At 43.5% G+C, this 25269-nt stretch overlaps 1 protein-coding gene across 1 annotated transcript in view; it reads left to right on the forward strand.

The window, feature by feature from the left end:
* Positions 1 to 25269, forward strand: part of nid2a (nidogen 2a (osteonidogen)) — a 111671-nt gene that overhangs the window by 76809 nt on the left and 9593 nt on the right. Inside the window, exons 15-24 of the mRNA XM_084144703.1 lie at positions 3651 to 3890; positions 4697 to 4936; positions 5743 to 5982; positions 6789 to 7028; positions 7835 to 8074; positions 10354 to 10590; positions 12778 to 13008; positions 13278 to 13447; positions 13686 to 13815; positions 19474 to 19645. Of these exons, the coding sequence (XP_084000829.1) occupies positions 3651 to 3890; positions 4697 to 4936; positions 5743 to 5982; positions 6789 to 7028; positions 7835 to 8074; positions 10354 to 10590; positions 12778 to 13008; positions 13278 to 13447; positions 13686 to 13815; positions 19474 to 19645 (2140 nt within the window). The remainder of the gene's footprint in view (positions 1 to 3650; positions 3891 to 4696; positions 4937 to 5742; positions 5983 to 6788; positions 7029 to 7834; positions 8075 to 10353; positions 10591 to 12777; positions 13009 to 13277; positions 13448 to 13685; positions 13816 to 19473; positions 19646 to 25269) is intronic.

Raw genomic sequence — 25269 nt, forward strand, 5'->3', positions numbered from 1 at the left:
TGTCCGACATAAACTTGTCGTTGTCGTTATGAAAAAGTATAAACACAAAAACTACAGGCTGCATGACATTAGCAGCCTGGTGGTCTAAAATAACACCAATAAACCCACCAGTTTAAAAATGAATTTAGTATATGTCAATCTAGCAAACCATGGAACTAAAAGCAACTTTCTAAACAATCTTTTGGTTTGTTTCTAGCTTGTTAGCTAGCTAGCTAATGTTAAGTTAGCTGGCTAGCCAGTTAAAATAATGACCATATCATATAGTTGACAACGTCTTCACTTTAGCTAATTTGTCTTCATTATTACAGGAAAATAAATGTACAACATGATCATTATTTACAAGTTAATTAGCGAGCCAATTATAGAAAATAGCTTACGGTTGTGAGTGTGACAAAATAAAAGCAGGGCATTCTACCTGAGAATTTTAGAACTTGCACACTGTCTCGTTGGCCTAACGTTATATCCTAATTTGACTTTGGTGCAGGTCATGTTCTTCACATTACTGTCTCTGGTAAACACATAATATATCAAATATAATCAAAGTGTATTTGTTACATGCACAGAATACAGAAGGTGAAGTAAAATGGTTACTTGCATAGTGGAGTCTTCTGTTGCATTCCACTGATTTCAAAACTCGGTCCTCCAGAAAGTGGAGAGCAACACTTTTGGAGTTCTACTACGTGATATCTTAAAAAAAAGCAGCATTAGAAAGGATTACTTAACATATACTGACCAGCTCATGTAATAGACAGAAGCGTGCTACATGGCAGACCAATCCAAACTCATCTCTCGACATGTCCAGCCCATCCATTTCCTCAACCAATCATGGCTAGCGGGAAGGTTCCTATCTTTTTCCGTGGCTAAACCAACTAGGCTCGTACTTTAACAATTGTATTTGTATTTACAGATGGCATACAAGTTTGTTATTAAGGCACATGAAAGTTCACATGTTCCAGAAGGCATTTCTGCCAAAAAACGCATTTTGATATAAAAAAAAAGTTACGTTCAAATGCCTCTCCTGTGAAGTAGTGACGCGCGACATACGCCTAGTTTCCTGAAACTAGTCACATTTAGTCTTTGGCGAAACCTTTTGACATATTAATCTAGACACTCTTACATTCTATTGTAATCCTACATATTAAAACCATCCAGCGACGGTCTCCCTCTCTTTTCAACCTCCAATGCGATGTGTCCACATTGTCTGGAAGTGCTTATTTGTCTGAGAGAAGTAGTTATTGCCTCAAACAGACTATACCAGTGGTACTAACTTCCAGATGCCACGACAGATTCAACACAGCTTTTGAACGACTTGAGAAAATAAAGAAGAAATATGTTTTTTTGTTTGACCCTGAGAGGGAAGTGTGGATGGGACCACTCACCAGATGGTTTTTTTATACACAAAGCTGTCAGGGAGAGAGAGAGGGGAGAGAGGGCGAGAGGCCTCCGTGTCAAGGATACACCAGTTAAGTGTTGACACCCCCTAGAAACTGGTTTTTCAAAAGGACGAGTGATGTCCAGGAATTTCTCTCTCCTCTCTCTTGGCAGATGGTGTTCCCTACTGGAATTCATGTTATATCTACACTTGCTTTAAAGCCACAATGTATTAGATTTCCGATGGCTCATTGGTGATTTCAACTAATGTAATATCCCCATTTATTTTTGAAGAATATGGCTTGTACTTTAAAGGTAGACTCAGCAATGCTCAAAGTAAACAGCAATATTGGGCTGATTTCCAAACTGGATAACTTTTTTCAAAAAAAATTAGGAAACTGATCGCCTCAAAGAAATTAAGTTAAGAAACTTAAATAGCTGAAGTGAGCAGTACTAGTATTTTGATTTCTCTATACATAAAAAACACTAGTTAAATTAAATCTATATGGTGAAGTGAACACGACAATCTTTTTTAAGTCAAAGTCACTTAATAAGTATACGTTGCAGTACTTGAAACGTTTGAGTTCACTAAAGTCCACCTTACTTAGAAACTATAATTTACCATTACTCAAATATAACTAAGTTTACAAAAACAAATGTGGGAAACTGATTACATCAATTTGATCAATTAGCCTTAACTCAAATATAAATCAGTAAACACATAAACGTTAGTTAACTACACTCAAATAGCAAAAGTTCAGAAGCGTTCTGAGTCGCTAGAGCACAATGGGACAAGGACATCCCGGCCGGCCAAACCCTCCCCTAACCCGGACGATGCTGGGCCAATTGTGCGTCGCCTCATGGGTCTCCCGGTCGCGGCCGGCTGCGACACAGCCCGGGATCGAACCTGGATCTGTAGTGACACCTCAAACACTGCAGTGCCTTAGACCGCTGCGCAACTCAGGAGGCCATTAATTGTAATTTCTGTTGGGATCCAGCCAGAGTTAAGATATCCAACAGTTGAAATGTGTATTCACCCGCAACCTGCATTCATAATGACTGCCAGCGTTAGGAACAGTGGGAGTAGACTACCTAAGCCATTTAAACTGGAACAACCATTTCAGTAACGGATGCAAAAATTCAAATTAAATGATTGGATTAGTTTAGAAAAATGTATGTTATATACACTGCTCAAAAAAATTAAGGGAACACTAAAATAACACATCCTAGATCTGAATGAATGAAATAATCTTATTAAATACTTTTTTCTTTACATAGTTGAATGTGCTGACAACAAAATCACACAAAAATTATCAATGGAAATCAAATGTATCAACCCATGGAGGTCTGGATTTGGAGTCACCCTCAAAATAAAAGTGGAAAACCACACTACAGGCTGATCCAACTTTGATGTAATGTCCTTAAAACAAGTCAAAATGAGGCTCAGTAGTGTGTGTGGCCTCCACGTGCCTGTATGACCTCCCTACAACGCCTGGGCATGCTCCTGATGAGGTGGCGGATGGTCTCCTGAGGGATCTCCTCCCAGACCTGGACTAAAGCATCCGGCAACTCCTGGACAGTCTGTGGTGCAACGTGGCGTTGGTGGATGGAGCGAGACATGATGTCCCAGATGTGCTCAATTGGATTCAGGTCTGGGGAACGGGCGGGCCAGTCCATAGCATCAATGCCTTCCTCTTGCAGGAACTGCTGACACACTCCAGCCACATGAGGTCTAGCATTGTCTTGCATTAGGAGGAACCCAGGGCCAACCGCACCAGCATATGGTCTCACAAGGGGTCTGAGGATCTCATCTCGGTACCTAATGGCAGTCAGGCGACCTCTGGCGAGCACATGGAGGGCTGTGCGGCCTCCCAAAGAAATGCCACCCCACACCATGACTGACCCACCGCCAAACCGGTCATGCTGGAGGATGTTGCAGGCAGCAGTGTATATTTTTGTAGCAGAAGATTAATCAATCAATCACAATGTACATGCATAAACACAGATATTAAAAACAATTCAAAAAATCTACATGCAGTCGAGCATGCTTAGGAAAAAAGTTAATTTGTTATCATAACTTTTAAAAAATAAAGTTGGTGTGACTTCTCATTTAGTTTTGAGTCAGTACCACATAAACATTTTAAGTAATAATGACTTTTCATTGACTTTAAATTCAACTTACTAGAAGTATTTGAGTTGGCACAACAACTAAGAGCATTGTGTCTGTGTATGTGTGTGTGTCTGAGCACCCTTTATTAACCCCTTACCTGTCTCTACAGATCGCCCTGAGAGGCCTAAGACTCATTGTGAACACCACAGAGACAATGTCCAGACGACCAGTCCTGAGGGGTACCCTATCCTGGAGGTCTTTGTGCCTCAGTGCGATGAGCAGGGTCAATACAGAGCCCTGCAGTGCCACGGTTCTACAGGACACTGCTGGTGTGTGGACAACAGGGGGCAGGAGAGGGCAGGGACCAGGAAACCACCCGGTACTGGCCAGCCTAACTGTGACGAAACAGGTAGGAGTTTTAACTTTAATGCCCCCCTCTACTGATCTGTATGTGTCTTGCACAGGGGCACACTTTTGATGGCCTTACAGGAGTAGCATCCCACACTGACACCAACGCAGCAAATTCAGGGAGAAGTCCGACTGGGACTCAAACTCATGTCAGTCCGATACCTAAGATATTACACTAAGTGGCCCTTCCTTGAGCCTTTTTGCTTTGTTATAATTAACTGTGGCATGTAGAGTGTAGATTTCTGGAAAATCATGAGCCAAAAAACTGCAAATCCCTATCTCCACCAGCCTTCCCATAGACATTAGCGAATGTTACTACATTTACTAGCGGTAGCTAGCTGACAAGCTAACTGAAGCTAGCTAGCTTGGTAAGGAGCACTGGATTTTGACTGGTCGCTGAACACAAGTTGTGGATCTTTTAATAGCTAGCTAACTAAGTTGCCATTTGGGCGAAGTAAAATGTTCTCCCTTTTCTCTTTTCAATTTTACCTGGCCAGTTAGCTTGTTGGCTAGCTCCGGTTAACGCATCTGTGCTAGCTTTTGCACTAGCTACCAAAGACAATAGCTAGCATGCTACCACATGTAGTAAACAATAATAAAGCAAACACCTTGACTCAAGGCGTGAGCATAAATATTTACTACCAGAATTAAATGTATAATCCATTGCTTTGACATATTAGAACATTTGAGGAAATTTTGTTTTACCAAGTTAGTATTTTGTACCGGAAATAACACCACAACCAATTTTTTGCAAGGTATGATTGGATTGATCAGTTACCTGGTTTAACCCCTTACCTGTCTCTACAGATCGTCCTGAGAGGCCCAAGACTCAATGTGAGCAGTATAAAGACCGTGTCCAGACAACCAGTCCTGAGGGGTACCCTATCCTGGGGGTGTTTGTGCCTGAGTGCGATGAGCAGGGTCAATACAGAGCCCTGCAGTGCCACGGTTCTACAGGACACTGCTGGTGTGTGGACAGCAGGGGGCAGGAGAGAGCAGGGACCAGGAAACCACCTGGTACTGGCCAGCCTAATTGTGATGAAACAGGTAGGAGTTTTAACTTTAATGCCCCCCTCTACTGATCTGTATGTGTCTTGCACAGGGACACACTTTTGATGGCCTTACAGGAGTAGCATCCCACACTGACACCAACGCAGCAAATTCAGGGAGAAGTCCGACTGGGACTCAAACTCATGTCAGTCCGATACCTAAGATATTACACTAAGTGGCCCTTCCTTGAGCCTTTTTGCTTTGTTATAATTAACTGTGGCATGTAGAGTGTAGATTTCTGGAAAATCATGAGCCAAAAAACTGCAAATCCCTATCTCCACTAGCCTTCCCATAGACATTAGCGAATGTTACTACATCTACTAGCGGTAGCTAGATGACAAGCTAACTGAAGCTAGCTAGCTTGGTAAGGAGCACTGGATTTTGACTGGTCACTGAACACAAGTTGTGGATCTTTTAATAGCTAGCTAACTAAGTTGCCATTTGGGCGAAGTAAAAAGTTATCCCTTTTCTCTTTTCAATTTTACCTGGCCAGTTAGCTTGTTGGCTAGCTCCGGTTAACGCATTTGTACTAACCTTTGCACTAGCTACCAAAGACAATAGCTAGCATGCTACCACATGTAGTAAACAATAATAAAGCAAACACCTTGACTCAAGGCGTAAGCATAAACATCTACTTCCAGAATTAAATGTATAATCCATTGCTTTGACATATTAGAACATTTGAGGAAATTTCGTTTTACCAAGTTAGTATTTTGTACCGGAAATACCACCACAACCAATTTTTTGCAAGGTATGATTGGATTGATCAGTTACCTGGTTTAACCCCTTACCTGTCTCTACAGATCGTCCTGAGAGGCCCAAGACTCAATGTGAGCAGTATAAAGACCGTGTCCAGACAACCAGTCCTGAGGGGTACCCTATCGTGGGGGTGTTTGTGCCTGAGTGCGATGAGCAGGGTCAATACAGAGCCCTGCAGTGCCACGGTTCTACAGGACACTGCTGGTGTGTGGACAGCAGGGGGCAGGAGAGAGCAGGGACCAGGAAACCACCCGGTACTGGCCAGCCTAATTGTGACGAAACAGGTAGGAGTTTTAACTTTAATGCCCCCCTCTACTGATCTGTATGTGTCTTGCACAGGGACACACTTTTGATGGCCTTACAGGAGTAGCATCCCACACTGACACCAACGCAACAAATTCAGGGAGAAGTCCGACTGGGACTCAAACTCATGTCAATCCGATACCGAAGATATTACACTAAGTGGCCCTTCCTTGAGCCTTTTTGCTTTGTTATAATTAACTGTGGCATGTAGAGTGTAGATTTCTGGAAAATCATGAGCCAAAAAACTGTAAATCCCTATCTCCACTAGCCTTCCCATAGACACTAGCGAATGTTACTACATTTACTAGCGGTAGCTAGCTGACAAGCTAACTGAAGCTAGCTAGCTTGGTAAGGAGCACTGGATTTTGACTGGTCGCTGAACACGAGTTGTGGATCTTTTAATAGCTAGCTAACTAAGTTGCTATTTGGGCGAAGTAAAATGTTCTCCCTTTTCTCTTTTCAATTTTACCTGGCCAGTTAGCTTGTTGGCTAGCGCCGGTTAACGCATCTGTGCTAGCTTTTGCACTAGCTACCAAAGACAATAGCTAGCATGCTACCACATGTAGTAAACAATAATAAAGCAAACACCTTGACTCAAGGCGTGAGCATAAACATTTACTACCAGAATTAAATGTATATTCCATTGCTTTGACATATTAGAACATTTGAGGAAATTTCGTTTTACCAAGTTAGTATTTTGTACCGGAAATACCACCACAACCAATTTTTTGCAAGGTATGATTGGATTGATCAGTTACCTGGTTTAACCCCTTACCTGTCTCTACAGATCGTCCTGAGAGGCCCAAGACTCATTGTGAGCAGTATAAAGACCGTGTCCAGACAACCAGTCCTGAGGGGTACCCTATCGTGGGGGTGTTTGTGCCTGAGTGCGATGAGCAGGGTCAATACAGAGCCCTGCAGTGCCACAGTTCTACAGGACACTGCTGGTGTGTGGACAGCAGGGGGCAGGAGAGAGCAGGGACCAGGAAACCACCCGGTACTAGCCAGCCTAATTGTGACGAAACAGGTAGGAGTTTTAACTTTAATGCCCCCCTCTACTGATCTGTATGTGTCTTGCACAGGGACACACTTTTGATGGCCTTACAGGAGTAGCATCCCACACTGACACCAACGCAGCAAATTCAGGGAGAAGTCCGACTGGGACTCAAACTCATGTCAGTCCGATACCTAAGATATTACACTAAGTGGCCCTTCTTTGAGCCTTTTTGCTTTGTTATAATTAACTGTGGCATGTAGAGTGTAGATTTCTGGAAAATCATGAGCCAAAAAACTGCAAATCCCTATCTCCACTAGCCTTCCCATAGACATTAGCGAATGTTACTACATTTACTAGCGGTAGCTAGCTGACAAGCTAACTGAAGCTAGCTAGCTTGGTAAGGAGCACTGGATTTTGACTGGTCGCTGAACACAAGTTGTGGATCTTTTAATAGGTAGCTAACTAAGTTGCCATTTGGGCGAAGTAAAAAGTTCTCCCTTTTCTCTTTTCAATTTTACCTGGCCAGTTAGCTTGTTGGCTAGCTCCGGTTAACGCATCTGTGCTAGCTTTTGCACTAGCTACCAAAGACAATAGCTAGCATGCTACCACATGTAGTAAACAATAATAAAGCAAACACCTTGACTCAAGGCATAAGCATAAACATCTACTACCAGAATTAAATGTATAATCCATTGCTTTGACATATTAGAACATTTGAGGAAATTTCATTTTACCAAGTTAGTATTTTGTACCGGAAATACCACCACAACCAATTTTTTGCAAGGTATGATTGGATTGATCAGTTACCTGGTTTAACCCCTTACCTGTCTCTACAGATCATCCTGAGAGGCCCAAGACTCAATGTGAGCAGTATAAAGACCGTGTCCAGACAACCAGTCCTGAGGGGTACCCTATCCTGGGGGTGTTTGTGCCTGAGTGCGATGAGCAGGGTCAATACAGAGCCCTGCAGTGCCACAGTTCTACAGGACACTGCTGGTGTGTGGACAGCAGGGGGCAGGAGAGAGCAGGGACCAGGAAACCACCCGGTACTAGCCAGCCTAACTGTAATGAACCAGGTGAGTTTAATGCTAAACACATTACGGATAATAACAGTAATATCCATGTTGTATCTGTAAAATTCCGAATAACTAACTATAACCAGTGAGCAAAACTGGTTACAATAAATTGTACTCCCGAGTGGCGCAGTGGTCTAAGGCACTGCATCGCAGTGCTAAACTGTGCCACTAGAGATCCTGGTTCGAATCCAGGCTCTGTCGTAGCCGGCCGCGACCGGGAGACCCATGGGGCGGCGCGCACAATTGGCCCAGCGTCGTCCAGGGTAGGGGAGGGATTTGGCCGGCAGGGGATGTAGCTCAGTTGGTAGAGCATGGTGTTTGCAACGCCAGGGTTGTGGGTTCGATAAAATAATGTATGCACTAACTGTAAGTCGCTCTGGATAAGAGCGTCTGCTAAATGACTAAAATGTAAAATGTAAAATGTAAATTGATGTCATGGTCAGGTTGTATACTGGTTGTAATCTGGTAATAACAACCAAAAGATGTCTTGATGTTGTCATGAAATAGCCATCTTTACCTGGACATAACAGAGTCCAGTTGGTTGTAATGTGGTTACATTGAGGGAAAAAAGTATTTGATCCCCCGCTGATTTTGTACGTTTGCCCACTGACAAAGAAATGATCAGTCTATAATTTTAATGGTAGGTTTATTTGAACAGTGAGAGACAGAATAACAACAAAAAATACAGTAAAACGCATGTCAAAAATGTTATAAATTGATTTGCATTTTAATGAGGGAAATAAGTATTTGACCCCCTCTCAATCAGAAAGATTTCTGGCCTCCAGGTGTCTTTTATACAGGTAACGAGCTGAGATAGGGAGTGCTCCTAATCTCAGCTTGTTACCTATATAGAAGACACCTGTCAACAGAAGCAATCAATCAATCAGATTCCAAACTCTCCACCATGGCCAAGACCAAAGAGCTCTCCAAGGATGTCAGGGACAAGATTGTAGACCTACACAAGGCTGGAATGGGCTACAAGACCATCGCCAAGCAGCTTGGTGAGAAGGTGACAACAGTTGGTGCGATTATTCGCAAATGGAAGAAACACAAAAGAACTGTCAATCTCCCTCGGCCTGGGGCTCCATGCAAGATCTCACCTCGTGGAGTTGCAATGATCATGAGAAGGGTGAGGAATCAGCCCAGAACTACACGGGAGGATCTTGTCAATGATCTCAAGGCAGCTGGGACCATAGTCACCAAGAAAACAATTGGTAACACACTACGCCGTGAAGGATAGAAATCCTGCAGCGCCCGCAAGGTCCCCCTGCTCAAGAAAGCACATATACAGGGCTGTCTGAAGTTTGCCAATGAACATCTGAATGATTCAGAGGAGAACTGGGTGAAAGTGTTGTGGTCAGATGAGACCAAAATCGAGCTCTTTGGCATCAACTCAACTCGCCGTGTTTGGAGGAGGAGGAATGCTGCCTATGACCCCAAGAACACCATCCCCACCGTCAACCATGGAGGTGTAAACATTATGCTTTGGGGGTGTTTTTCTGCTAAGGGGACAGGACAACTTCACCGCATCAAAGGGACGATGGACGGGGCCATGTACCGTCAAATCTTGGGTGAGAACCTCCTTCCCTCAGCCAGGGCATTGAAAATGGGTCGTGGGTGGGTATTTCAGCATGACAATGACCCAAAACACACGGCCAAGTGGCCTAGCCAGTCTCCAGACCTTAATTCCATAGAAAATATGTGGAGGGAGCTGAAGGTTCGACTTGACAAACGTCAGCCTCGAAACCTTAATGACTTGGAGAAGATCTGCAAAGAGGAGTGGGAAAAGATCCCTCCTGAGATATGTGCAAACCTGGTGGCCAACTACAAGAAACGTCTGACCTCTGTGATTGCCAACAAGGGTTTTGCCACCAAGTACTAAGTCATGTTTTGCAGAGGGGTCAGATACTTATTTCCCTCATTCAAATGCAAATCAATTTATAACATTTTTGACATGCGTTTTTCTGGATTTTGTTGTTGTTATTCTGTCTCTCACTGTTCAAATAAACCTAACATTAAAATTATAGACTGATCATGTCTTTGTCAGTGGGCAAACATACAAAATCAGCAGGGGATCAAATACTTTTTTCCCTCACTCTATATGACGTTGTGTCAATCAGAAAAACAATTTACACCAGACAATGACGTCATTAAGATGGCATGTGCCTAATTTTTCCCACTCAAGTAAATATTTTCACATTCTGGCCAGGCAATTGCAAGCATGTGAGTTTAAGCTAGTAGAGTTACAACTGTCAATAACCCCTTACCTGCCTCTACAGATCACCCTGAGAGGCCCAAGACTCATTGTGAACACCAGAGAGACAGTCTGCAGACAACCAGTCCTGAGGGGAACGTTGGTGGGGCCTTTGTACCCCAGTGTGATGAACAGGGCCAGTACAGAGCCCTGCAGTGCCACGGTTCTACAGGACACTGCTGGTGTGTGGACAGCAGGGGGCAGGAGAGGGCAGGGACCAGGAAACCACCCGGTACTTCGCAACCTAACTGTGACGAACCAGGTGAGAGGAGTTTACGTGTGTTGTGCATATATTTGACGTACACACAACACACCTGTATACACTAATACACATGCTTAAACACCACCAATTGCAAGAGCACACACACACACACACACACACCTGGAGGTTCATGCTGCAATGCAATCCACCTCATGTGGCCAGCTCAGACACACTTAAATATTTTCTCTAGGTTTAGAATTAAAGCCAGGCAGCAGACACTGTTGCTATGTAATACAGCTAAACAAAATGGGATCGTATAAAGATTAGGCACCAATAATGTGTTACGCCCTGTAAAGCCCCAGCTCAGCTCCTCATTGCATATGAGTAATCACTTTCATTTGAACCGAGTAAATGGTGCCAAGTCACGCAGTCGGGTCTATATTTTTAGGTGATCATATGTTAGGCGGAGGAGGTAGGTCAGTGATGTGGTTCGCCCATGGTTTTCCTGCCGAAACACGCTGCGTCTTCTACACTGTGCCCAATGTATGCTCTTCTCTCCCACGTCACAAAAAACATACTTTTTGTTCCGTGTAGGACTCTTGAGTTGGAAAAAAAGACAACTTTCGGTTTGTTGTTGTTTTTAACAGTTTCAGAGATATATATTATTTTTGGACTTGGCCGTTTAACCTAAGGTGGTATGTTTTAAGTGCACCTGAAAGCATGTTATCAAGTTGGATTTGATAAAGTAAACACTTGAAAATCCATAAGAATGTATACGTGGGTAGGTGACAAGGGAGGGGGTGAGTGTGTGTGTGCGTGCGTGCGAGCGTGTGTACAGGTGTGCTTGTGTGTGAAAGAGACTGATGTGTGTGTAAGGGGTCGGACATACCACGCTGGAGTGTGTGTTTGTCCACAGCCATTGGACGGCCCTTAAAAGTGCAATGGGGGATTTCTACCAGAGTCATATAACGGTTCACAGTCTAAATGTACGCATTACTCATGAAGCACTACGCTTAACTCTGGCTATTAACACATTCCTGGAGAATTAACCCCTGACCACAGTTGTTTATAATATTGTCTCGTCTTCAAAGACCGACTTGTCACAATGTGAGCTAGGTAGGTTAGTAATACAGCATGCATTTTCAAACATAGGCCTAGATTCAATAAGATCAAGCATTAACCGGCGATAGCAGACACCCGCATAGCAGATGATTTGGCATGTCGGAGGTGGAACTGCGTTGGTGAGCAGCTGCTCTTTAGATCATTGTCACGAAGCCACATGCGTTAGAAGTTCAGAATGAGAAAGTGTAGGATATATAGAAATAATTATGCTCAAATTGAAAAATAATTTAGACAAAATAATGAGGTGTTCCACGTCGATAGCGCCAAAACAACCGCTATGCAGTGTTGGCTAAAGCGGATCTGATTGAATCGAGCCCATAGTCTTTAGAGCTCACATTGCGTCAAACTTTAGTCTGTTTTTCTTATTAGATCGCTTTTCCTTGTCAGGAAAATTTTTATTTTGAAGTGGAACTGTTGACTGTGCATGCAGTTGGATTTACTGCAAGTGTTGAAGATAACACATTGGAACTCGGGCATAACAGCTTACTTAGTCATAGAAAGGACCATGTGAAAGAAGAGTGTACAAACCATCCACATACTTTGAAGCTTTGGTCATCATTCAATGATCAATTGGTGTCCCGACGTGATGATTTGATGATCGACATTTTAGTAATTTAGCAGTAGTGAGTTCATACATTCTCAGACTGGTCCCCCGTGGGAATCAAACCCACAACCCTGGCGTTTCAAGCGCCATGCTCTACCAACTGAGCCACACGGTACCCTTGGTGCAGGAGGACAGAACTAATTACTTTCAGTGACACTTTATTTGGCTCGTCCCCTATAGATGATCTATAGATGCTCACACTATCAACAAACTATCAACTGCAACTCTGTTGATATGCAACCGTTTGCCAGGGTTACAGTTAGGTTTAAGGTTAGGGTAAAGGTTAATATTAGGGTTAGAGTTAGGGTTAAGTTTAGGTTAAGGTTAGGGTTTGTAGTAGTTAGTTAGTTGAAATGTTGCTGACAGTTAGTTGAACATCTACTGAACATCTATAAACCATCTATTTGGGCTTATCCAAATAAAGTGAATTCATTCAATACAAAAATACCTGAGTTTCTCCTAGCCCTACTTACTGTACATGAACCATGTGCCCTCTCCCTCTGTCCCCCTCTCTCCCTCAGCGGTAGTGCCCCCTACCCAGCGGCCGGAGACGGTGTGCGAGCGTTGGCGGGCCAGCCTGGTGGATCACTACGGGGGCAAGCCCGAGCCTCACCACTACCTGCCCCAGTGCGACCCCCAGGGTCAGTTCAACCCCATCCAGTGCTACGGCGACAGCAGCTACTGCTGGTGTGTGGACCGGGACGGCCGCGAGGTGGCCGGGACGCGCTCGCACGACGTGGTCAAGCCTGCCTGTGAGTAACGTTACATCTTTTCACATTTTCAAATTTGTAGGATTAAATGTTGAATGCTAATCTGTATGTATCTTAAACTGGATAAACATTTGTTGATGTGAATTTGAGGTTTGGGATGAACATTTAAATTATGATAATGTGAGGTATCATTTAGTTAGTTAGTTAGTTAGTTATCTACACAGGTAGGTTAATTAACAACTTCTAATACAGTACCATCTGTCAATGTTTTATCCTGACTTTCTTCCTTCTTCTCACCCACCCCCCTCCAGGTATCCCCACTGTAGCCCCTCCCACCATGCACCCTCTGCCTCGCCCTGATGTGACCCCGCCCCCCTCAGGCACCTCCCTCCTGTACGCCCAGGGACAGCAGATTGGGGCACTGCCTCTCAATGGCACACTCATGGACTCGGAACGCTCCTCTACACTACTGGCTCTGCATGTAAGGAAGAACACTAGGCCACTCCAAACTAGTCCTTACAAGAGCTTAATCTAGAGTTTGTACTATTGAACAGCTAGGAATGTCTCATTGTATGTCAGCCATTCACAATTTCTGTGTTCTTTCTAGGCCTTAAATGAAGTTCACGGCACTCACCACTGTAGATTCATATGGTTTTGTGTCACTGTGTTGAACTGGTAGATTGTAAGTCTAAGTGTAAAATGTATGTGTGTCTCCACAGGGCTCCATTGTGGTTGGCATCGACTATGACTGCAGGGAGAAGAAGGTGTACTGGACCGACCTGGCAGGCAGGACCATCAACAGAGCCAAACTGGAGCCTGGGGCCGATCCTGAGACTCTCATCAACACAGGTATACTCACACCAGGGTTTCCATTATGAAAATGTGGCACCGGACATTTTGCATTATTATTTCGGCTAATAAGATAACTCAATCACTGTTTGCAAAAAAGACTGTTCAATGCATGGCTGAGCGCGTATAGCGTAGAGGCCTGGGCTATAGGCTATATCAGATACGTTTCTTCTTTCATTGCACGGGAAAAACACATTTCATGCAATTCTACTACACTTTACAGTGGGGAAAAAAAGTATTTAGTCAGCCACCAATTGTGAAAGTTCTCTCACTTAAAAAGATGAGAGAGGCCTGTAATTTTCATCATAGGTACACGTCAACTATGACAGACAAAATGAGGAAAAAAAATCCAGAAAATCACATTGTAGGATTTTTAATGAATTTATTTGCAAATTATGGTGGAAAATAAGTATTTGGTCAATAACAAAAGTTTCTCAATACTTTGTTATTTTACATTTTACATTTTAGTCATTTAGCAGACGCTCTTATCCAGAGCGACTTACAGTTAGTGAATACCTTTTATTTTTTTTATTTTTTTATACTTGCCCCCCGTGGGAATCAAACCCACAACCCTGGCATTGCAAACGCCATGCTCTATCAACTGAGCTACATCCCTGCCGGCCATTCCCTCCCCTACCCTGGACGACGCTGGGCCAATTGTGCGCCGCCCATGAGTCTCCCGGTCGCGGCCGGCTGCGACAGAGCCTGGATTCGAACCAAGATCTCTAGTGGCACAGTTAGCACTGCGATGCAGTGCCTTAGACCACTGCGCCACTCAGGAGTGGCAATGACACAGGTCAAACGTTTTCTGTAAGTCTTCACAAGGTTTTCACACACTGTTTCTGGTATTTTGGCCCATTCCTCCATGCAGATCTCCTCTAGAGCAGTGATGTTTTGGGGCTGTCGCTGGGCAACACGGACTTTCAACTCCCTCCAAAGATTTTCTATGGGGTTGAGATCTGGAGACTGGCTAGGCCACTCCAGGACCTTGAAATGCTTCTTACGAAGCCACTCCTTCATTGCCCGGGCGGTGTGTTTGGGATCATTGTCATGCTGAAAGACCCAGCCACGTTTCATCTTCAATGCCCTTGCTGATGGAAGGAGGTTTTCACTAAAAATCTCACGATACATGGCCCCATTCATTCTTTCCTTTACACGGATCAGTCGTCCTGGTCCCTTTGCAGAAAAACAGCCCCAAAGCATGATGTTTCCACCCCCATGCTTCACAGTAGGTATGGTGTTCTTTGGATGCAACTCAGCATTCTTTGTCCTCCAAACACGACGAGTTGAGTTTTTACCAAAAAGTTCTATTTTGGTTTCATCTGACCATATGACATTCTCCCAATCCTCTTCTGGATCATCCAAATGCACTCTAGCAAACTTCAGACGGGCCTGGACATGTACTGGCTTAAGCAAGGGGACACGTCTGGCACTGCAGGATTTGAGTCCCTGGCGGCGTAGTGTGTTACTGATGGTAGGCTTTGTTACTTTGGTCCCAGCTCTCTGCAGGTCATTCACTAGGTCCCCCCGTGTGGTTCTGGGATTTTTGCTCACCGTTCTTGTGATCATTTTGACCCCACGGGGTGAGATCTTGCGTGGAGCCCCAGATCAAGGGAGATTATCAGTGGTCTTGTATGTCTTCCATTTCCTAATAATTGCTCCCACAGTTGATTTCTTCAAACCAAGCTGCTTACCTATTGCAGATTCAGTCTTCCCAGCCTAGTGCAGGTCTACAAATTTGTTTCTGGTGTCATTTGACAGCTCTTTGGTCTTGGCCATAGTGGAGTTTGGAGTGTGACTGTTTGAGGTTGTGGACAGGTGTCTTTTATACTGATAACAAGTTCAAACAGGTGCCATTAATACAGGTAACGAGTGGAGGACAGAGGAGCCTCTTAAAGAAGAAGTTACAGGTCTGTGAGAGCCAGAAATCTTGCTTGTTTGTAGGTGACCACCATAATTTGCAAATAAATTCATAAAAAATCCTACAATGTGATTTTCTGGAGAAAAAAAATCTCAATTTGTCTGTCATAGTTGACGTGTACCTATGATAAAAATTACGGGCCTCTCTCATCTTTTTAAGTGGGAAAACTTGCACAATTGGTGGCTGACTAAATACTTTTCCCCCCACTGTATATGACTGGAGACATTAGCAGAATCTTTTTTAATATGAAAAATTAGAGCGATCAATAAAAACGACGTTGTCCATATAATAGGTATATGAGAAGGGGAGACACAAATAATATATGACGTCCATGTAAACTGTAGGAACAAATGATTGTCGAAAAACTAACTTTTAAGTGGCACTGACCCAACAATGATAAAGAGTGAATATGTGCAATGCGCACTCACCGGAGATACAGTGAGGGAAAAAAGTATTTAATCCCCTGCTGATTGTGTATGTTTGCCCACTGACAAAGACATAATCAGTCTATAATTTTAATGGTAGGTTTATTTGAACAGTGAGAGACAGAATAACAACAACAAAATCCTGAAAAACGCATGTCAAAAATTGTATAAATTGATTTGCATTTTAATGAGGGAAATAAGTATTTGACCCCTCTGCAAAACGATGATTTAGTACTTGGTGTGAAAACCCTTGTTGGCAATCACAGAGGTCAGACGTTTCTTGTAGTTGGCCACCAGGTTTGCACACATCTCAGGAGGGATTTTGTCCCACTCCTCTTTGCAGATCTTTTCCAAGTCATTAAGGTTTCGAGGCTGACGTTTGGCAACTCAATCCTTCAGCTCCCTCCACAGATTTTCTATGGGATTAAGGTCTGGAGACTGACTAGGCCACTCCAGGACCTTAATGTGCTTCTTGTTGAGCCTCTCCTTTGTTGCCTTGGCCGTGTGTTTTGGGTCATTGTCATGCTGGAATACCCATCCACGACCCATTTTCAATGCCCTGGCTGAGGGAAGGAGGTTCTCACCCAAGATTTGACGGTACATGGCCTCATCCATCGTCCCTTTGATGCGGTGAAGTTGTCCTGTCCCCTTAGCCGAAAAACAACCCCAAAGCATAATGTTTCCACCTCCATGTTTGATGGTGGGGATGGTGTTCTTGGGGTCATAGGCAGCATTCTTCCTCCTCCAAACACGGCGAGTTGAGTTGATGCCAAAGAGCTCGATTTTGGTCTCATCTGACCACAACACTTTCACCCAGTTCTCCTCTGAATCATTCAGATGTTCATTGGCAAACTTCAGATGGGCTTGTATATGTGCTTTCTTGAGCAGGGGGACCTTGCGGGCGCTGGAGGCTTTCAGTCCTTCATGGCGTAGTGTGTTACCAATTGTTTTCTTGGTGACTATGGTCCCAGCTGCCTTGAGATCATTGACAAGATCCTCCCGTGTAGTTCTGGGCTGATTCCTCACCGTTCTCATGATCATTGCAACTCCACGAGGTGAGATCTTGCATGGAGCCCCAGGCCGAGGGAGATTGACAGTGCTTTTGTGTTTCTTCCATTTGCGAATAATCGCACCAACTGTTGTCACCTTCTCACCAAGCTGCTTGGCGATGGTTTTGTAGCCCATTCCAGCCTTGTGTAGGTCTACAATCTTGTCCCTGACATCCTTGGAGAGCTCTTTGGTCTTGGCCATGATGGAGAGTTTGGAATCTGATTGATTGCTTCTGTGGATAGGTGTCTTTTATACAGGTAACAAAATAAGATTAGGAGATTAGGAGCACTCCCTTTAAGAGTGTGCTCCTAATCTCAGCTCGTTACCTGTATAAAAGACACCTGGGAGCCAGACATCTTTCTGATTGAGAGGGGGTAAAATACTTATTTCCCTCATTAAAATGCAAATCAATTTAAAACATTTTTGACATGCATTGTTATTCTGTCTCTCACTGTTCAAATAAACCTACCATTAAAATTATAGACTGATCATGTCTTTGTCAGTGGGCAAACGTACAAAATCAGCAGGGGATCAAATACTTTTTTCCCTCACGGCATGGCCGATGCTCTCAGCTGGTGCCAATAAAATAGGCTATAGGGCTACTGTTGTTCTCTCAATTAAATTGAGAATTTTGTTAACTAAAAGACAGATTAGAGTATTTTCATTGTCTTCTCTTTACAGCCATTTGCTTTCCAAACTATGTTTTTCTGTGATTTAATTTTGAGATATTGCTATATGCCTGGCTCTACTTTTCACTGACAGTCGCAACTCAACAATAATCTATTAGGTATTTGCCGCACTCTCTGCCTAAATTGTGCATGCTGCCTTTCCTTCTGACTGTAGGCAATGTGATTTAAAACAATCCACAACTTTTTAAGGCTAATGATCCTCTGGCCAAATCATGCTTTAGTAGCCTGTTTTGAATTATTTTATTTATTTCTGTATAGACAGGAGTAGGCTAATTAGGCTATATAATTTTGGCAATTTAATTAAATTTACTTAGGGAAAGCTTCCCCTAGCCTTATCAACACACCGCCTATGAGCCTATGTCAATCTACTATACCCTATAGTAGAACAGTTGACCTATTCTATTGGTCAGCTTGTTGAGAAAGAAATAGCCCAAACAGACTCTGGGACAGTTGTGTGACGATAGATCCCAAATTCATACAACCAGTAGGCCTAGGCTACATACAAAAGCAAAAAAACTAGTTTAAAAGGCAATGAATCTGATGCAACAGATCAGAACGTTTAGCTTAAAATGTTGATAAACTATTATTTCTTAACATTATTAGCGCAGCAATGCACACAAGGCAGTAGGCGACGCGCAAATGTGCATTTGGCTACCGGACAATGAAAGAATGTTGAAAACCAATAGAACATGAGAGAAATAGGCTACTGGTTTCAATAGCATATGGACGTCTTTATAAAATAATTGCCTCCATGGATATGGTCGGATTTTGCTTAGGCTACTTTGAAGCAAGGTAAAACATGACTCATAATATGTAGTAAAACAGCTATATGTTTTCAAAATGCATACTACCTCCAGGACATTGCAAAGTGGTGTGTGACGCGCTGATGAAGCCTGCATTCCGTTGCCTATGCATTTGAATGGCGAATGGGAAGCGCATTTCAATTACCAGTCGAGAAATAAAAATAGTAGCTCTTTTTAATCGTGGCCCCAAAAATATTTTTAACACACGATTACATTTAGAATTGTTGCACAATGACTGCATCTGTATGCTGTGCGAGTGTGATAAATAAGATACATAACAAATATACACACGCAGCAATTTAATTCCACTAAATTATGCAAATGAACCCATAGGCCTATAAGCATGTATTTCCATCAACTGGTATTTCCATCAATGAATAGGCTAAAAAGCATTATTTCACAATGGGTTTTTTACTTCCCTCTGACAATTTGATTTATCAGCTTTATATATATATATATATATATATATATATATATATATATATATATATATATATATATATATATATATATATATATATATACGCCCAAAAGCAGGCCTTTACCGGCTGATGGAAACACTGACTCACACCCACTGGTAACACAGACAACAAGGGCATTTCACACAGCCAACACAGATAACAGAATCAACAAAGGTATAACACACACACTACCAACACAGTTAACACACACTCTGCAGTCACCTTCACAGATAACTGACTACTACGTTTACATTTCAGGTATTTACTATGTTCAACTGAATAACCTTTATGACTGTCCATTGTCCTTAGGTCTGACCAGTCCAGAGGGCTTGGCGGTGGACGTGGTGCGCAGGGCCATGTTCTGGGTGGATAGCACGCCGGACAAGATCGAACGTGCTAACCTGGACGGCAGCGGGAGACAGACTCTCTTCGACACCGACATGGTCAACCCCCGTGCTATCATAGTGGACTCTTCCACTGGGTAAGGTTGAGGTTTTAAGTTGGTCATGTCAAAATCTCTCACAGGGATGTGCACAATAACACAAAAATACATCATGTAATAAAGAAAGTGTACATGCACATTGATGTGCGCTCCCAATATTTGAGGTTTTACAGTATTTCAGTTAAGTGTGCATGTCTAGTATTCTCACTTTTTACTCTAGAATAAAACATCACTTTTTGAGAACATACAGTAAATGTTCTGGTTGGTTTTCTACATAGCAGTGACTCTCGGCCATGGCTGTCTTATGTTCTGAGTTCAGTTACTGCACCGCTGCTTTCACAACATCATAATAACATCTCTGACCTAAAGTTGATTTCCCCGAAAGTCATCAAGTGTTCCGCGGAAAGGCCGGCGTTTGACGAGCTAGGGCACTATGTAGGGAATAGGGTGCCATTTGGGACACTATCTACATTTACATTTACGTCATTTAGCAGACGCTCTTATCCAGAGCGACTTACAGGAGCAATTAGGGTTAAGTGCCTTGCTCAAGGGCACATCGACACATTTTTCACCTAGTCGGCTCGGGGATTAGAACCAGCGACCTTTCGGGTACTGGCACAACGCTCTTAACCAGTAAGCTACCTGCTGTTAATGAGACGGCCTCGGGTGGCCTCGGGTGACCCTAAGGTCAAGGGTCACAGGTTTTTCTGGATAACCTCATCAGCTCCAAACAAAACCCAGCCTCACTAAGATATCTCTTCTGAGGCAAGAAGTGTACTTCAGGTGGTCCCTTAAGAGCAGGCTACCCTACCCTGTCAGATCCAGGTTGTGTGTGTGTGGGTGGGTGGGGGGGGGTGTCTTTAAGTGTGTGTGCGTGTGCGTGTCTTTAAGTGAATGTGTGTCTTAAGTGTGTGTTGTTGTTTTTTTACATCTGTGAGTGTGCGTGTGTTTGTATTTTCTCTAATGTGTATGCCTTTGCATCAGCATGTGTGTGTTTGATTTGAGTCTGGGCGTTTCCCTTCTCCTTCAGTTAATAGCACGTTAATTAGGCTTCATTTCCTGTGGCCCGGCTGTCTTCCTGTCTCCTGTGATGTGCTGCATAGCTGGAGCTGCATTACTGACAATACGCTCTCTGCACATCAACACTCACTGAGGAGGGCAGAGGAAGGCTGGGTTGTGTCCCAAATGGCACCCTTATTCCCTATATAGTGTACTACTTTTGACCAGGGTCCATAGAGCTCTGGGTATACCAAACATTAGGAACACCTTCCTAATATTGAGTTGCCCTCAGAACAGCTTCAATTCATCAGGGCATGGACTCTACAAGGGGTCGAAAGCGTTCCACAGGGATGCTGGCCCATGTTGACTCCAATGCTTCCCACAGTTGTGTCAAGTCGGCTGGATGTTCTTTGGGTGGTGGACCATTCTTGATACACATGGGAAACTGTTGAGCGTGAAAAACCCAGCAGCATTGCGGTTTTTGACACAAACCGGTGAGCCTCGCACCTACTATCATACCTCGTTCAAAGGCACTTAAATATTTTGTCTTGCCCATTCACCCTCTGAGTGGCACACATACACAATCCATGTCTCAATTGTCTCTAGGCTTAAAAATCCTTCTTTAACCTGTCTCCTCCCCTTTATCTACACTGATTAAAGTGGATTCAACAAGTGACATCAATAAGGGATCATAGCTTTCACCTGGATTCACCTGGTTAGTTTATGTCATGGAAAGAACAGGTGTCCTTAATATTTTGTACACTCAGTGTATAGGGAATAGGGTGCCATTGGGGACGTACACTAAGTCTGACGGAGGATGGAGACAACCCATGAAGGAGAAGGCAAAAGAGGGAAAGAAAGAGACAGATGGAAGCAGAGACAGAATCAAGGAGATAGAGAGGGAGGTAGAGAAATTAGTTGAGATAGGGACAACTGAAGGGAAAAATCAAGATATCTGTCTCTCCCCATCTCTGTCCTTCTCTATCTCAATTCAATTCTAAATGTTTTTATTAGCATGACGAATGTATAAACTATATATTCAAAAGTATGTGGACTCCCCTTCAAATTAGTGGATTCTGCTGTTTCAGCCACACCCGTTGCTGACAGATGTATAAAATCGAGCACACAGCCAAGCAATCTCCATAGACAAACATTGGCAGTAGAATGGCCTTACTGAAGAGCTCAGTGACATTCAACATGGCACCCTCAGTTCGTAATTTTTCTGCCCTGATAGAGCTGCCACGGTCAACTGTAAGTGCTGTTATTGTGGATTGGAAATGTTTAGGAGCAACAATGGCTCAGCCGCGAAGTGGTAGGCCACACAAGCTCACAGAACGTGACAGCCAAGTGCTGAAGCGCGTAGCGCGTAAAAATAATCTGTCCTCGGTTGCAACACTCACTACCGAGTTCCAAGCTGCCTCTGGAAGCAACGTCAGCACAAGAACTGTTCGTCGGGAGCACACAAGCCTAAGATCTCCATGCGCAATACCAAGCGTCGGCTGGAGTGGTGTAAAGCTCACCGCCATTGGAGTCTGGAGCAGTGGTAACGCATTCTCTAGAGTGATGATTCACGCTTCACCATCTGACAGTCCGACGGACGAATCTGGGTTTGGCGGATGCCAAGAGAACGCTACCTGCCGCAATGCATAGTGCCAACTGTAAAGTTTGGTGGAGGAGGAATAATGGTCTGGGGCTGTTTTATATGGTTCGGGCTAGGCCCCTTAGTTCCAATGAAGGGAAATCTTAAAGCTACAGCATACAATGACATTCTAGACGATTCTGTGGTTCCAACTTTGTGGCAACAGTTTGTGGAAGGCCCTTTCCTGTTTCAGCATGACAATACACCCGTGCACAAAGTGAGGTCCATACAGAAATGGTTTGTCGAGATCGTTGTGGAAGAACTGGCCTGCAGAGAGCCCTGACCTCAGCCCCATCGAACACCTTTGGGATGAATTGGAACGCCGACTGTGAGCCAGGCCTAATTGCCCAACATCAGTGCCCGACCTCATTAATGCTCTTGTGGCTGAATAGAAGCAAGTCCCCGCAGTAATTTTCCAACATCCAGAAGAGTGGAGACTTTTATAGCAGCAAAGGGGGGACCAACTACATATTAAAGCCCATGATTTTGGAATGAGACATTCGGCGAGCAGGTATCCACACACTTTTGGTCATGTAGTGTACATAGTTGCATTGCCAAACTGACAGGAGGAGTGTCCTGTCCAGATGTCTCACACTACAGAAACAGGAGATAGGCTCTTGCCCTAAGGACCATTCTGGCTTGGACAAGGCTTACTTACTTACCTACTTATTGCCAAAGCAACCGCTCTCCCTCTCTCACACTCCCCCCTCCCGCTCTCCCTCTAAGGAACCACACATTCTGAGCCTGTCTGTCTATCTAAGCCCCATTCCACTCCACATCTGGAAGAACTGCTGGCCCGCTCTGCTCGGCCCACAGGATCAGCAATCAGCACAGCTACAAGTGCACGTGTGTGTGTGTACTGTGTGTGTGTGTGTGTGTGTGTGTGTGTGTGTGTGTGTGTGTGTGTGTGTGTGTATGTGTGTGTGTGTGTGAGAGTGAGAGAGAGAGATATGGCTTTTGTGTATGTGTATTTAGGATTTAGGCTTGTGTGTTTGTGTCAGCAAAAATGTATGTGTGTGTTTGCGTGTGTCTTTGCAGATGTTTGCCATACATTAAATATTCTGGGTTTATGTCTGGTAGAGGGATTGGCTGTGGGTGGGTGCACGTGTGTATGTCCAGCCTCAGAAATCATAAAGCACATGGTTAATCATGAATCGCAATCATGCGAAGCAAAATTACACCGATGTCACGTCCAAAGACCTGGCCTTTCTCCCAAATACTTTGACTTAGGTTCGCTCTGGAGTAACTCAAGCGATCCGTCTTCTTTTGTTATTTACACTGAATAAAAATATAAACGCAACATGTAAAGGGTGCCATGGGTGCTGAGGAGTATTTCTGTCTGTAATAAAACCCTTTTGTGGGGAAAAATTCATTCTGATTGGCTGGGTTTGGCTCCCCAGTGGGTGGGCTTGGCTCACCCATGGCTGCGCACCTGCCCAGTCATGTGAAATGCATAGATTAGGGCCTCATTTATTCATTACAATTGACTGATTTCCAAAATCTTTGAAATTGTTGCAGGTTGCGTTTATATTTTTGTTCAGTGTAGGTTATTGCTATGCCCAATGATTTTGTGGATAATATGTAATAAGATAACCAAAGCAAGCCCTATTCATAATAAAGAATGAACGTATGTTAGATATTATTGCGTCTGATTAGTTGGATTTATGCTAACCATATGTCAGTCAAAACCGTTGAAACATAATAGCGAGTGCTTATATTTCTCCTTCTAATATCTGATAATGTGGCAAGAAGTATCGCAAGAGACCCAGGGGGTACTTTATGTGATGGTGAAATTTAATGAGCTTAATAGTGTTTGTGAATTTGCGCAGGATTTCTTGGCACCCCTCAGGGTTACTTTTTGGAGAAATGTCCTCTGGTCTGATGAAACAAAAATATAACTGTTTGGCCATAATGACCATCGTTATGTTTGGAGGAAAAAGGGGGTTGCTTGCAAGCCGAAGAACACCATCCCAACCGTGAAGCACGGGGTGGCAGCATCATGCTGTGGGGGTGCTTTGCTGCAGGAGGGACTGGTGCACTTCACAAAATAGATGGCATCATGAGGAAGGAAAATGATGTGGATATATTGAAGCAACATCTCAAGACATCAGTCAGGAAGTTAAAGCTTGGTCACAAATGGGTCTTCCAAATGGACAATGACCCCAAGCATACTTCCAAAGTTGTGGCAAAATGGCTTAAGGACAACAAAGTCAAGGTATTGGAGTGGCCATCACAAAGCCCTGACCTCAATCCTATAGAAAATGTGTGGGCAGAACTGAAAAGGCTTGTCCGAGCAAGGTGGCCTACAAACCTGACTCTGTCATCAGCTCTGTCAGGAGGAATGGGCCAAAATTCACCCAACATATTGTGGGAAGCTTGTGGAAGGCTCCCCGAAACGTTTGACCCAAGTTAAACAATTTAAAGGCAATGCTACCAAATACTAATTGAGTGTATGTAAACTTCTGACCCACTGGGAATGTGATGAAAGAAATAAAAGCTGAAAGAAATCATTCTCTCTACTATTACTTCTTCTATACATGTCACATTCTTAAAATAAAGTGGTGATCCTAACTGACCTAAAACAGGGAATTTTTACTAGGATTAAATGTCAGGAATTGTGAAAAACTGAGTTTAAATGTATTTGGCTAAGGTGTATGTAAACTTCCGACTTCAACTGTAAGTATTCACACCCCTGAGTATTGCAATACATGCTATAATCATCTTTGGCAGCGATTACAGCTGTGAGTCTTTCTGGGTAAGTCTCTAAGAACTTTTCACACCTGGATTGTACAATATCTTCATTATTATTTTTTAAATTCTTCAAGCTCTGTCAAGTTGGTTGTTGATCATTGCTAGACAGCCATTTTCAAGTCTTGCCATATATTTTCAAGCCGATTTAAGTCAAAACTGTAACTAGGCCACTCAGGAACATTCAATGTCATCTTTTTAAGCAACTCTAGTGTATATTTGGCCTTGTGTTTTAGGAGATTGTCCTGCTAAAAGGTGAATTTGTCTCCCAGTGTCT

Source organism: Coregonus lavaretus (assembly GCF_964263955.1).
Source record: "Coregonus lavaretus genome assembly, chromosome: 27".
Classification (NCBI taxonomy): domain Eukaryota; kingdom Metazoa; phylum Chordata; class Actinopteri; order Salmoniformes; family Salmonidae; genus Coregonus; species Coregonus lavaretus.